General features: G+C 38.3%; 1 protein-coding gene across 1 annotated transcript in view; it reads left to right on the forward strand.

Annotated features, from left to right (window-relative positions):
- The window catches only part of CENPP (centromere protein P), a 205,699-nt gene that overhangs the window by 34,658 nt on the left and 158,489 nt on the right, over window positions 1-12,552 (forward strand). The window contains exon 5 of the mRNA XM_059072428.2: window positions 12,156-12,252. Coding sequence (XP_058928411.1) covers window positions 12,156-12,252 — 97 coding nt within the window. The remainder of the gene's footprint in view (window positions 1-12,155; window positions 12,253-12,552) is intronic.

Genomic DNA, 12,552 nt, shown 5'->3' on the forward strand with positions numbered 1-12,552 from the left:
TTTCTTGGCTCATTCCATCATCACATGATTAAGAGCTTATTTTTTGCTCCCTTGTTTAATGGAGATTAAAACATCTGTCATTTTGGCCTTGTACGCTCTAATGATGTAACTACTGCTCTTTATGGACCTATATTCTTTGGAGAGTAATTTCTTCTGTCAGACGTTAAAAAGTATTATTATTATTATTATTATTATTATTGGCTGCTGGAGGGATTTCAACTGCATAAGCTAACTTTTAACAGTCTACTTAGATTTAATACTTTACCACTGCAATTACAGTCTGGGAATCCTTATAACAGTATAGATCCCTTTCTCTCCCTGCTTCATGTTATAGTTTTTATATGAATTACATTCATATATATGCACTGAAAACCCCACCAGACAGTTATGGTTTTCTACCCTCAACCATGATACATAATTTAAAGAATTTAAGAGTGATATATTATTATATTTACCCAGATTTTTACCATTTCTGTTTTTTTTCCTGATGCATATATCATGGCTGTGTTCCCCTAGATGCTTTGGTGTGCAATCTGAGTAGAGGTATTCTCTTATAGTACTGTGATTGACTCCATAAATTGCCATTGATATAATACTTTTATCTACTTTGCCATCTGTATTCCAATTTGGTTATTTGATCTAATAATGTCCTTTATTGTATTTTCTTTTCCTCTGCAGTACATGATCCAGGCTAGGGTCAAGTATTGCATTTAGTTGTCATGTCTTACAGATTTCTTTAATTTGGAGCAATTCTAGAGCCTTTTATTTCTTTGCCATCTTTAAAAAATACAGTTCTTCCACCTCCCCCTCCCTGCCACTCATAGAATGTTTTTAATTTAGTCTTTGATTTTTTTTCTCATCATCAACTACTATTATGTATTCTCAGGCAAAATACTGTATAGGTGATGTTTTGTCCTTCTCAGATAGCTGTCCCTTACAGTTGATGTTAATTTTGATCATCAGTCAAACTGGTACCTGATTCACCACTGTATCATCACTGCTTTTTTTCCTCCCTTACAACTAATAGACAGTCTATGGGGAGATACTTTATGATCATGCAGATACTACTCTTCATTAAAATTTCTGCCTATATTTAGCACCCCTGGTGATTCATATCTGATCTACTTTTTACTGCGGTGGTTGCAAAATGATGATTTTTCAACTCCAGCACTTCCCTTTACATTTCTCAATAAGCATATCTCCCTTCACCCCTGTGTATCAATATGTGTGTATATGTGTACGTATCTATTTACTATAGATATGGCATCATTCATTCTTTTTTTTTAAAGTTTATAATTCTTTACTCTTCTTTTCATATTTTTGAGCACTTCCCTATATTCAGGGATAAAAAGACTTTCCAGGCTTAAAATATACCTCTCCTGCCCCCCAGTATGAAAATTTAAAAATAAATAAATACATGCGTGTTGAAAGCATATTATGTACTTTGTACTGTATTAGTCTCTAAGAATATAATTGAACAAAAGATACATAGTTTCTGACTTCATGAAGCTGACAAACTAGTAAATGAGCAAAACCAATAACGTGGTAAATGATGATGGGATAAATGCTATGGGAATTTAAGTGCATACCTATTACGTGGCAAACATTGTATGTGCTTAGTATGTAGCAGTGAACAAAACAAAACATCTCTGCCCTCATAAACTTATTTTCTAGGAAGCAGAAAAGGCAATACATAAACTGATATATAAAATGAATAATATATTAGATAGAGATAAATGGTATGGGGGAAAATAAAGTGGGATGGGAAATAGGGAATGTACAGGATGAGGGAGAGGTATCCATTTTTAAATAACATGGTCAGAGAAGACCTTACTGAGAGGGTGACTATGCGTAAGTCAAGTTGGTAATAAGTAAGTAAGTAAACTTGCCTAATTGTACCCAGCTGGTTACCAACTGTAGGTACTCTCTAAAAATGAATCCTGTTTTGCCTTGTATTATAATCACTTAGTATGCATATCTTATCCTTAGTGTAAATCACAAATATGTGATAACAAGGACAGTGTACCTTCATATAACACATTTCGTTGGGCTTTTTCCTTTAAACTAATGACTAACCACTGAATTAGGAAAGATATTTAAACTCTGTGGAGCTCTATCTGCAAAATGAAGGAACTGGATAAAAGTATTTGCAAGCTTCTGCCCCATTCCAAAAGTTTATATGAAGAATAACAAATCAAAGAATAACAATATTTCTGAGAAATAATGGAACTTTTTGGAATTGGAATAATAGAGCTATTAGAAGAATATCCATGAGCTAGGTCTCCCCTTTACAACATGCAGTGATTGCCAATATTTGGGGAATGCTTCTCAGCGAGACTGGATCTACAAAGCACTGTTTCTCTGGGCCACCCACTCTGCATGGAATAACTTCATCTTACAGATTCCCTATTGTGTGATATTACTTGTGGCATAGATTCCTAAACTCCTTCAGTAAGAATGCATGCCCACCACTATTTACAATATACTCAACTGATCGAATTACAAGGATTCTTTGAGAATGAATTCTGTGTGCCAGATGCTTTCTTCACTATTTTTGTTGTTATTTTTGAAGAAAAAAAAAAGGCACAGAAAAGCGTAAAAAGCTATAACTGGAAGGGATTTAGGACAAAACTACTCCTCAGATTAGTCATTGTACAGGTAAGCTGAATGATTATTATGCAGACATGCTCGTTTTTCATATGTCTGAGGCAATTTAGGTCATTTTCCAAGAATCACAATTCAATTAATCCCCTTACTGACTTCCACAAGTTACTTACTGTCCCAAATTCTGATAAGTTCACCAAGATTAGCTTTGAAGCAGCTTCAGAGGGCCATTTACTCAGTGATTAAGAGCTGCACCAAATTAGTCACCTTCATAGAAATATCACTATAGCTTCCACGAAGACTAGTTTGGTGAGGTCCCTCTGAGAAGCAGTTCCAATGAGTTTATTAACTCATGGTTACAGGACCGTTTGGCTGAGTGACCAAGTATGGAGAGAATGAACCTCACCACTACTGTTTATGTGTTCTGGGGTAGTCTTTTTGCTATCTACAGGAACCAACAGCTTACATGTGAAATAAACATCTATGCTCATATATACTACATGGCTAATGTTTAAAAGTTAGTAATACATGCATGGGAACCTATTTTAATAGGTTTTTTAAAAAATTATTTGAGTATGGTAAGGCCAACAGATCAGGAAGATGATTACCATTGAAAAGATAGTTTGTTACTTAGTTGCTCCTAAGCGGGAGGGGTACATCATGCCACTGGGGGCCACAGGGAGAAGCACTAGAGTAGGTCAGAAGACAGGGAGAACAGGAAACTGGTCAAGAGCCTTTACTGTGTTTTCTGAGGTAAGGAAAAGGTGAGTCAGGGTGAGCAGGCTTAGGCTGGCTAGTTTGAATAATTTCAGGAGGCTGTGGGTCATAGGGGCTGTCACTAGATGCCTCTGGTACCTAACCCTGAGCAAGTGGATAGGGGAATAGCAAATATAAAGGAGGTGGTTGAGATATGGGTTCTGGACTGGTTGTATCACGTTAGAAAAGCATTCAGGAGCAAGTTGTTTACTATCTCTAGGAATGGGCCAACCTTGGGAGGCACAGTTTCTTCAGGGTCAGCAAGGCCCCAGATGTCAAAGCATCAGAATACAGAAAATAAAAAACATGATTAATACAGAGTCCTGGCTGAGTTCTTTTAAAATTCAAGGCATAGATGTCAGTGAAACTAGCAGAGTTAAGTAAGTACTTTTGAAGATTCTCTCCTCCATAATAGCAACAAAAAAACTGGCCAAAACTGTCAGAATCAAATTTTTTGGAATTCTAGAAATGAACCAAAGGGTTGTAGCAATCCAGGGAGCATTTATTCAGGAAAAATGGCAACATCTTGATAACAAGAGTGAGCTTTGTGTTTTTTAAATGCCCTATACCTATCTGTCTTTTACCAGCTCTGTGTTAGCCTTGACAACAAAAAGCCTGTAATCCTGGTGATAAACCAGCAAGCCTGGCAGCCACCAGAGGGAGCAGAATAGGTTCAAACTCCTTCAAAGCCACATTCCCAGTAAATTGTCATTGTTTGACCTGTTTCTTTATTCCCTGGAATATCTCACTTTCAAGGCTGTATTTATTTGATCTGACTCAGAACTAATCTAGTGTGAAAAGCTTTTCTCTGGGAGAATTTGTTGAAGATATTTGGAGGCTTAAAAATTTTTTTTTGGTCCACGCTATGAAGCTTGTGGAATCTTAGTTCCCTGACCAGGGATCAGACCTGGGCCCCAGCAGTGAAAGCACTGAGTCCTAACCACTGGACTGCCAGGGAGTTCCCTGGAGGAAATTTTTAAACTTCATGGGTGCCTGAGGCGGTGGATAACAGCTGGGGCAATTAATAGGTTAACAAAAAAGCTTAAAAGGAAAATCTGTAGAATGCAATGGCTAGGGACTTCAGAAATCTCTGACCAATCCCTGGGAATCTAGAAGGTTGGGTTGTGTGCATGCTCAGGAAAGACCTGAGATGGCCTAAGTTCTCACTACTGGCTGACCTTGAGGCTGTGCAAAAGCAGGAAGTGAAAGCTAAGGTAGTATTGTCACTTGCCTTGCTGAGTATTGAAGCTGTGCCCAACAGAAAAGCCCCTTGGCAAAGACTTGGAGACATGGGTTCAAGGTGTTTAAGTAAATCTCTGTCCAAATATTAGCTAATTGAGCAGAGACTTACGTAGTCACGCACAACAAAAATTAGACTCTACAGATTGGTTCAGAAAAGTCACTAAACCAACAAAAGGAACAAAAAGCACAATAGCAAACCCTGGGGAGAGGGGGAATCTGATTCCAGGAATTGCCACACTATAGTGTTTAAAATGTTCAGTTTTCAACAAAAATTACAAAACAGGTAGAACGAAAAACAAAACAAGAAAGTAAGGCCCATGCACAGGGAAAAAAGTAATCAATCAATAGAAACTGTCCCTGAGGAAGCCCAGACTTCGGATTTATTAGACAAAGAAACTGTTTTAAATATGCTCAAAGAGTTAAAGGAAGCTAAGTGAATGATGGCTCTGGCAGCAAATTTTCTTAATTTTCTTCATGTGAGAATGTCTATACTCTCATTCTTGAGGAAGATTCTTTCTGGATATAGAATTCTAGTTTGACAGTCCTGTTCTTTCAACACTTAAAAAATGTTGTGCCACTTGCTTCTGGCCTCCATGGTTTTTGATGAGAAATAGACAGTTATTCGTAATGCCTAATTTCTCTGTGCCTGCTTTCAAGGACTTTCTTTGTCTTTAATTTTTAAAAATGTGATTATCATTTCTCTGGGCTTAGACATCTTTGGGAATCTGTAGGTATATTTTTTAGTCAAATTTGGGAAGTACTCAGTCCTTATTTCTTCAAATATTTTTTCAGTCCCAGGCCCTTTCCCCTCTCCTTCTGAGGCTGATGACATGAAGGTTAAACCTTTTGTTATTATTTCACAACTCTCTGAGGATCTCTTACCTTTTTTTCCCCCAATCTTTTTTCTCTCTGTTGGTATTGAATAATTTCTTTTGGTCTATCTTTAATTTTCTTTCCCCTGCCATCTCCATTCTGCTATGGAACACTTCTTATGATGTTTTTTTTTTTATTATTATTTTTTGGCTGCATTGGGTCTTCGTTGCTGCACGTGGACTTTGTGTAGTTGCGGTGAGGGGGCTACACTTCGTTGTAGTGCACGGGCTTCTCATTGCGGTAGCTTCTCTTGTTGCAGAGCACGGGCTCTAGGCGCACAGGCTTCAGTAGTTGTGGCTCGCAGGCTCTAGAGCACAGGCTCAGTAGCTGTGGCGCACAGGCTTAGCTGCTCCACAGAATGTGAGATCTTCCCAGACCAGTGCTCCAACTTGTGTCCCACGCATTGGCAGGTGGATTCTTAACCACTACGCCACCAGGGAAGCCCACTGTGATGAGATTTGTATTTAAGTTATTGTATTTTGCAGTTCTAAATTATTTGAATCTTCTTTTTATCTTTTATTTCTTTGTTGATATTTTCTATTTTTTAATTTCTTTAAACCATGTTCATGATAGCTTGTTACAGCATTTTTACGATTTTTATGTTGTTTTAAGAGTTTTCTCTATATTTGGGGTTCTAGACCCTTTTCAGATATATATTTTGCAAATACCACTGTGTAATTTGTCTTTCCACTCTTGATAATGTCGTTTGATGCACAGAAGTTTTAATTTTTATGAAGTCTACATTATCTGTATTTTATTTTGATGTTCATGATTTTATTGTCATTTGAGAATCCACAGCCAAATCTAAGGTTGATATCTGCCTCTGTGTTTTCTTCTACGAATTTATAGTTTTAGCTTTTATATTTAGGTCGTTGATCCATTTAGAGTTTAGAGCATATGGTGCAAAGTAAGGGTGCCACATCATTCTTTAGCATTTGGATATCTCGTCCCAGTACCAGTGAGACTATTCTTATCCCCACTGAATGGTTTTGGCACTCTTGTTGAAAATCAGTTGACCGTAGATCTATGATTTTATTTCTGGACTCTCAGTTCTCTTCCCTTGATCCATATGCTTATGCTTTTGCTTATTACCAGCAGTACTAGTTGCCTAATTGGGAGGATTAGGGACATGGCTCCTCTTTGGCATTAGGGTTCTGTACTGCATGGTTTCCCTTTTCTCATCTTTTTTTTTCTTTTTTTTAACTGCATCAAAAATTTTATTGCCTAGGGCTTCCCTGGTGGCGCAGTGGTTGAGAATCCTCCTGCCGATGCAGGGGACACGGGTTCATGCCCCGGTCTGGGAAGATCCCACATGCCGCGGAGTGGCTGGGCCCGTGAGCCATGACCACTGAGCCTGCGTGTCCGGAGCCTGTGCTCCGCAATGGGAGAGGCCACAACAGTGAGAGGCCCGCATACCACACACACACACACAAAAATTTATTGCCTAATTTTTGAAAACTTTTGCTATTAAGTAATAAACCACAAAAGAAACTTTATTAATATTATGTCCAGTAGATTATATTGTATGATTTTGAACACTGGCTTTTTTTCTATTGAGATATAGTTGATATATAACATTATATTAGTTTCAGGTATACAGTATAATGACAAGATATATGTATAAATTGTGAAATGATCATTACAATTACTCTAGTTAACATGTATAACCACACAGTTACTTTTTTTTTTCTGATGAGAACTTTTAACATTTTCTCTTCTAGCAACTTTCAAATATACAGTACAGTATTATTAACTACAGTCATCATGGTGTATGTTACATCCCCATGACTTACTTGTTTTATAACTAGGAGTTTGTACTTTTTGACCACCCTCACCCATTTTGCTGATCTCATACCCACTGCCTCTGGCAACTACCAGTGTGTTCTCCGCAACTGAGTTTGGTTTTTGTTTGTTTGTTAGATTCCACATACTAGTGAGATCACACAGTATTTATCTTTCTGTCTCTGACTTATTTTACTTAGCATAATGTCCTCAAGGTCCAGCCATGTTGTTACAAATATCAGGATTTCCTTCTTCTTATGGGTGAATAATAATCCATTAGATAGATAGATAGATAGGGATATGTATCTCCCTGTGTGTGTATATCTATCTGTCTATCTTGGAGGAAATCAAGAGTAATATTCTAGTGAACACACAAATAAGAAAGTGAAACAGCTTTATTGCGCCTATGGAGAAAGTTCTAGAGGTCTGGATAGAAGATCAAACCAGCCACAACATTTCCTTAAAGCCAAAGTCTAATCCACATCAGGGCCCTAACTCTCTTCAATTCTGGGAAGGATGAGAGAGGTGAGGAAGCTACAGAAGAAAAGTTTGAAGCTAGCAGAGTTTGGTTCATGAGGTTTAAGGAAAGAAGCCATCTCCATAATATAAAAGTACAAGGTGAAGCAGCAAGGGCTGATGTAGACACTGCGGCAAGTTATCCAGAAGATATAGCTAAGATAGTCCATGAAGGTGGCTACACTAAACAACAGATTTTCAATGTAGACAAAACAGCCTTATATTGGAAGAAGATACTATCTAGGACTTTCATAGCTAGAGAGGAAAAGTCGATGCCTGGCTTCAACGCTTCAAAGGACAGGCTGACTCTTGTTAGGGGCTAATGCCACTAGTAACCTTAAGTTGAAGCCAGTGTTCATTTACCATTCCAAAATTCCTAGGGCCCTTAAGAATTATACTAAATCTCTTCTGCCTGTGCTCTATAAATGGAAAGCCTGGATGACAACATGTCTGTTTACAGCATGGTTTACTAAATATTTTAAGCCCGCTGTTGAGGCCTACTGCTTAGAAAAAAGATTCCTTTCAAAATATTATTGCTCATTGACAATGCACTTGGCCACCCAAGAGCTCTGATGGAGATGTACAATGATATTAATGTTTTCATGCCTGCTAACACAACATCCATTCTGCAGCCCATGGATCAAGGGGTCATTTCAACTTTCAAGTCTTATTATTTAAGAAATATATTTTGTGAGGCTGTAGCTGCCATAGATAGTGAATTCTTCTGATGCATCTGGGCAAAGTCAGTTGAAAACCTGGAAAGGATTCACCATTCTGGATGCCATTAAGAACATTCATGGGACTTCCCTGGTGGTCAAGTGGTAAAGAATCCACCTTCCAAGGCAGAGGACGTGGGTTTGACCCCTGGTTGGGGAACTAGGTTCCCACATGCTGCGGGGCAGCTAAGCCCATGCACCACAACTACTGAGCTTGTGTGCGCCTCAACTAGAGAGCCCGCGTGCTGCAAACTACAGAGCCCACGTGCCCTGGAGCCTGCACACCACAACTAGAGAATAGAAAACCCCCACACAACAGCTAGAGGGAATCCTGTGTGCTGCAACGAAAGATCCCGCATCCCTCAACGAAGATCCCACGTGCCGCAATTAAGACCTGACATAGCCAAAAGAAAAAAGAAAAAAACGAAAAAGAAACATTCTTGATTCATTGGAAGAGGTGAAAAGATCAACATTAACAGGAGTTTGGAAGAAGTTGATTCCAACCTTCGTGGATGATTTTGAGGGGTTCAAGACTTCAGTGGAGGAAGTAACTGCAAGTGTGGTGGAAATAGCAAGAGACCTAGAATTAGAAGTGGAGCCTGAAGATGTGACTGAATTGCTACCATCTCATGACAAAACTTTTAATGGTTGAGGAGTTGCTTCTTATGGATGAAGAAAAAGAAAGTGGTTTCTTGAGATGGAATCCACTCCTAGTGAAGCTGCTGTGAAGATTGTTGAAATGACAAAAAAAGAATTTAGACTGTGACATAAACCTAGTTGATAAAGCAGTGGCAGGGTTTGAGAGTATTGACGCTAGTTTTGAAAGAAGTTCTGTGGGTGAAATGCTGTCAAACAGCATTGCATGTTACAGAGAAATTGTTCATGAAAGGAAGAGTCACTTGATGCATCAAGCTTCATTGTCGTCTTATTTGAAGAATCAGGGTGGTGGTTGCCACAGCCATGCCAACTTTTAGTAAACATCCCTCATCAGTCAGCATCCATCAATGCCGAGGAGAGACCCTCCACTGCAAAAAGACTTGCTGAATGCTCAGATGATGGATAGCAGTTTTTAGCAGTAAAGTGATTTTTTTTCTTGTGAACTTTTTCCTCTTTATTGGGAACATTAGATCAGTTTAATATTCAGGAGTCCTCAATCAGATATGGACTGATTAGGTGCAAAGATATAGCAAGTGTATTTATATCTTATAGAAACTTAGTTTTAAGTTGAAATATAGTAGACATACAATATTATGTTAGTTTCAGGTGTACTACATAGTGTTTTGACATTTTCATACATTATGAAATGTTTACCATGGTAAGTCCAGTAACCATCCATTCCCACACAGTTATTTCAATTTTATTGACCATATTTCTTATGCTATATATTACATCTCTGTGGCTTATTTATTTTTTAAGTGGAAGTTTGTACCCTTCACCTATTTCTCCCCCACTCCTAAAGTATTTTTAAATTAAGATATGTACCTTTTTTAAAAAAATTAATTTATTTATTTTTATTTATTATTTTTGGCTGTGTTGGGCCTTCATTGCGGCATGCGGGCTTTCTCTAGTTGCAGCAAGCGGGAGATACTCTTTGTTGTGGTGTGTGGGCTTCTCATTGCGGTGGCTTCTCTTGTTGCAGAGCACAGGCTCTAGAGTGCACGGGCTTCAGTAGATGTGGCATGTGGGCTCCATAGTTGTGGCTTGTGGGCTGTAGAGCACAGGCTCAGTAGTTGTGGCGCACGGGCTTATTTGCTCTGCGGCATGTGGGATCTTCCCGGACCAGGGTTCGAACCCAGGTCCTCTGCATTGGCAGGTGGATTCTTAACCACTGCACCACCAGGAAAGACCTGTACCTTGATTTTTTTTTTTTTAGACATGAATTTATAGTGTAACATAACTTTAATATGCGGGAAACTAAAAAAATCTGTACAATTTGCTTTATTGCAATGTTTGCTTTATTGTGGTGGTCTGGAACTGAATCTGCAATATCTCTGGGGTATGCTTATATTCAGATCCTCTGCCTGTTTTATCTGATTGTTTGGATTTTTTGCTATTAGGTTATGTGAGTTCTTTATATATTTTGCATATTAACACCATCAGATATTTGGTTTGCAAGTGTTTTGTCCCATTTGCCAAGTTGCCTTTTCATTTTGTTGATGGTTTCCTTTACTGTGCAGAGACTTTTTAGTTTGATGTAGTTCCGTGTTTATTTTTGCTTTGTTGCCTTAGCTTTTGGTGTCAAGTCCAAATAATCATCACTAAAACCAGTGTCTTCACTCCTCATCTTGTATGACTTCTGCTGGTTAGAAGGAGCAGTCTTTCCCCGGGCCTTTTTGTTTGTTTTTTAAATTTCAGTCTGCTCTAGCATCCAGATTGGGATGTACAAGAGGTAAAAATGAACCCCAAGGAACTCATTATCTGGTCCTCCCTTAATTCCTGAAGTCTCTACCTGTTTTGCTTTTTCTGTCCACATATCAGAATCTTCCAATATTTGCTTTATGTATTATTTCCATGTTTCTAAATTGTAATTAATGGGAACATTCAGGTTCAATGTGCTTACTCTACTGTGACTAGAATGGGAACTCTACTCCCACAATCATTTATTGAATGAATGATTAAATGAACACATGCATCTTGCCTATAAGTTGCTCAGAAGTGTTTGTAGGTGTCAATATAACAATAGGTATAGTATTAAGAGAATTGAGCTAAATTCCTATGGGAACTCATAGGCATAGGAATGAAATTATTTCTAGTTATTTTGGAATAGGACATATGGTGTGGTGGTGAGACACAATAATTCCGTGACAGCAACTGGGTGTCCTGTAATTCAGTTCAATTCTGACACTACCCAGATTTAGCAGAGACCTCCATAAGACTGCTAGACTTCAGTAAAAGTTACAACCCAGAAACAGCCAAATGGAAACAATTCATAGACCAAGGTCTAGGGGTGGGGTGGGGTGCCGTGGGGGCTGGGGGAGGAGGATAGACATAGAGCTTCTGTGCCCTCTCTTCATGGAATCTGGGCACATCAGCCTCCTAGCACATACACATGTTCACCAACCTGAAAGTGCCACTGAGTTTTGTTGTCCAGACGTTTTATTTGGGTTACCTTACATAGGCATCATGATTGGCCATGTGATTAAACTCCTCCAGCTCTCCTTTCTTCCATGGAGAACTGGTGAGCCCACAGTTCGAACTTTTTAATCATGTGGTTGGTCTTTCTGGTGAACAGTCCCTATCCTAAGGCTACCTAGGGACCACCTTGATTTACCTCATTAGCATAAAAAAGGCACTCTTGTCACTCAGGAATTCCAAGAGCTTTTGAAGCTCTGTGTTAGGAACTAGTGACAAAGACCAGATATATTCCTTATTATACCACAGGTCATCAAATGAGATATCAAGGAGAAAGTGGCACTTGTGTGATATCTTGAAAGATGGGTAGGATTTAAACATTTGAAGATGGAGAAAAGGGAATTCCAGCCTGAGAAATCACACAGGGGCACATACTCAAAAGGGCAGAGTTCAGTGTATAGAAATAATATTAAGTACTTTTTTAGCTTTAGTGTCGGATCTATAAAAAACAATAATAAGATAAAGCCAGATGAAGGGCTTAAATGAACGATAATAGACGATATTTATTAATCCTAGAGCCTTTTATTTCTACAGAGCAGAAGAAAGAAGAGATCTGTTTATGTTCTTCCGAAGCCTACACTTCTTTGTGGAATGGTGTGAATATCGTAAGCGCACATTTAAACATTTCAAGGTAGGGTCTAAAGTCTTTCAATTTGAATGTTTATGGAAAGTGAAGCTGATTTTAATTTGGGGGTTTAAGATAACATTCTTAAAGCTTTCAAACAATAGAAAATGTTTTTATTGGCTTCTAGATTTGCAGTTATTTGGAATAAATGAAGGAGGAATGCTTCTGTACAAGTCAGTTAACCATTTATATTGAAAGAGTATAGTCTTATTTATTTTACAGTACACATTTTGAAAAATTAATCTGTCAAGGACACTTGAAGTAAAATGCCAAATGCTAATAAAGGACGTAGGCATAGCAGCCTTG

The sequence above is a fragment of the Kogia breviceps genome, chromosome 8, assembly GCF_026419965.1.
Source record: "Kogia breviceps isolate mKogBre1 chromosome 8, mKogBre1 haplotype 1, whole genome shotgun sequence".
NCBI classification, from domain to species: Eukaryota; Metazoa; Chordata; class Mammalia; order Artiodactyla; family Physeteridae; genus Kogia; species Kogia breviceps.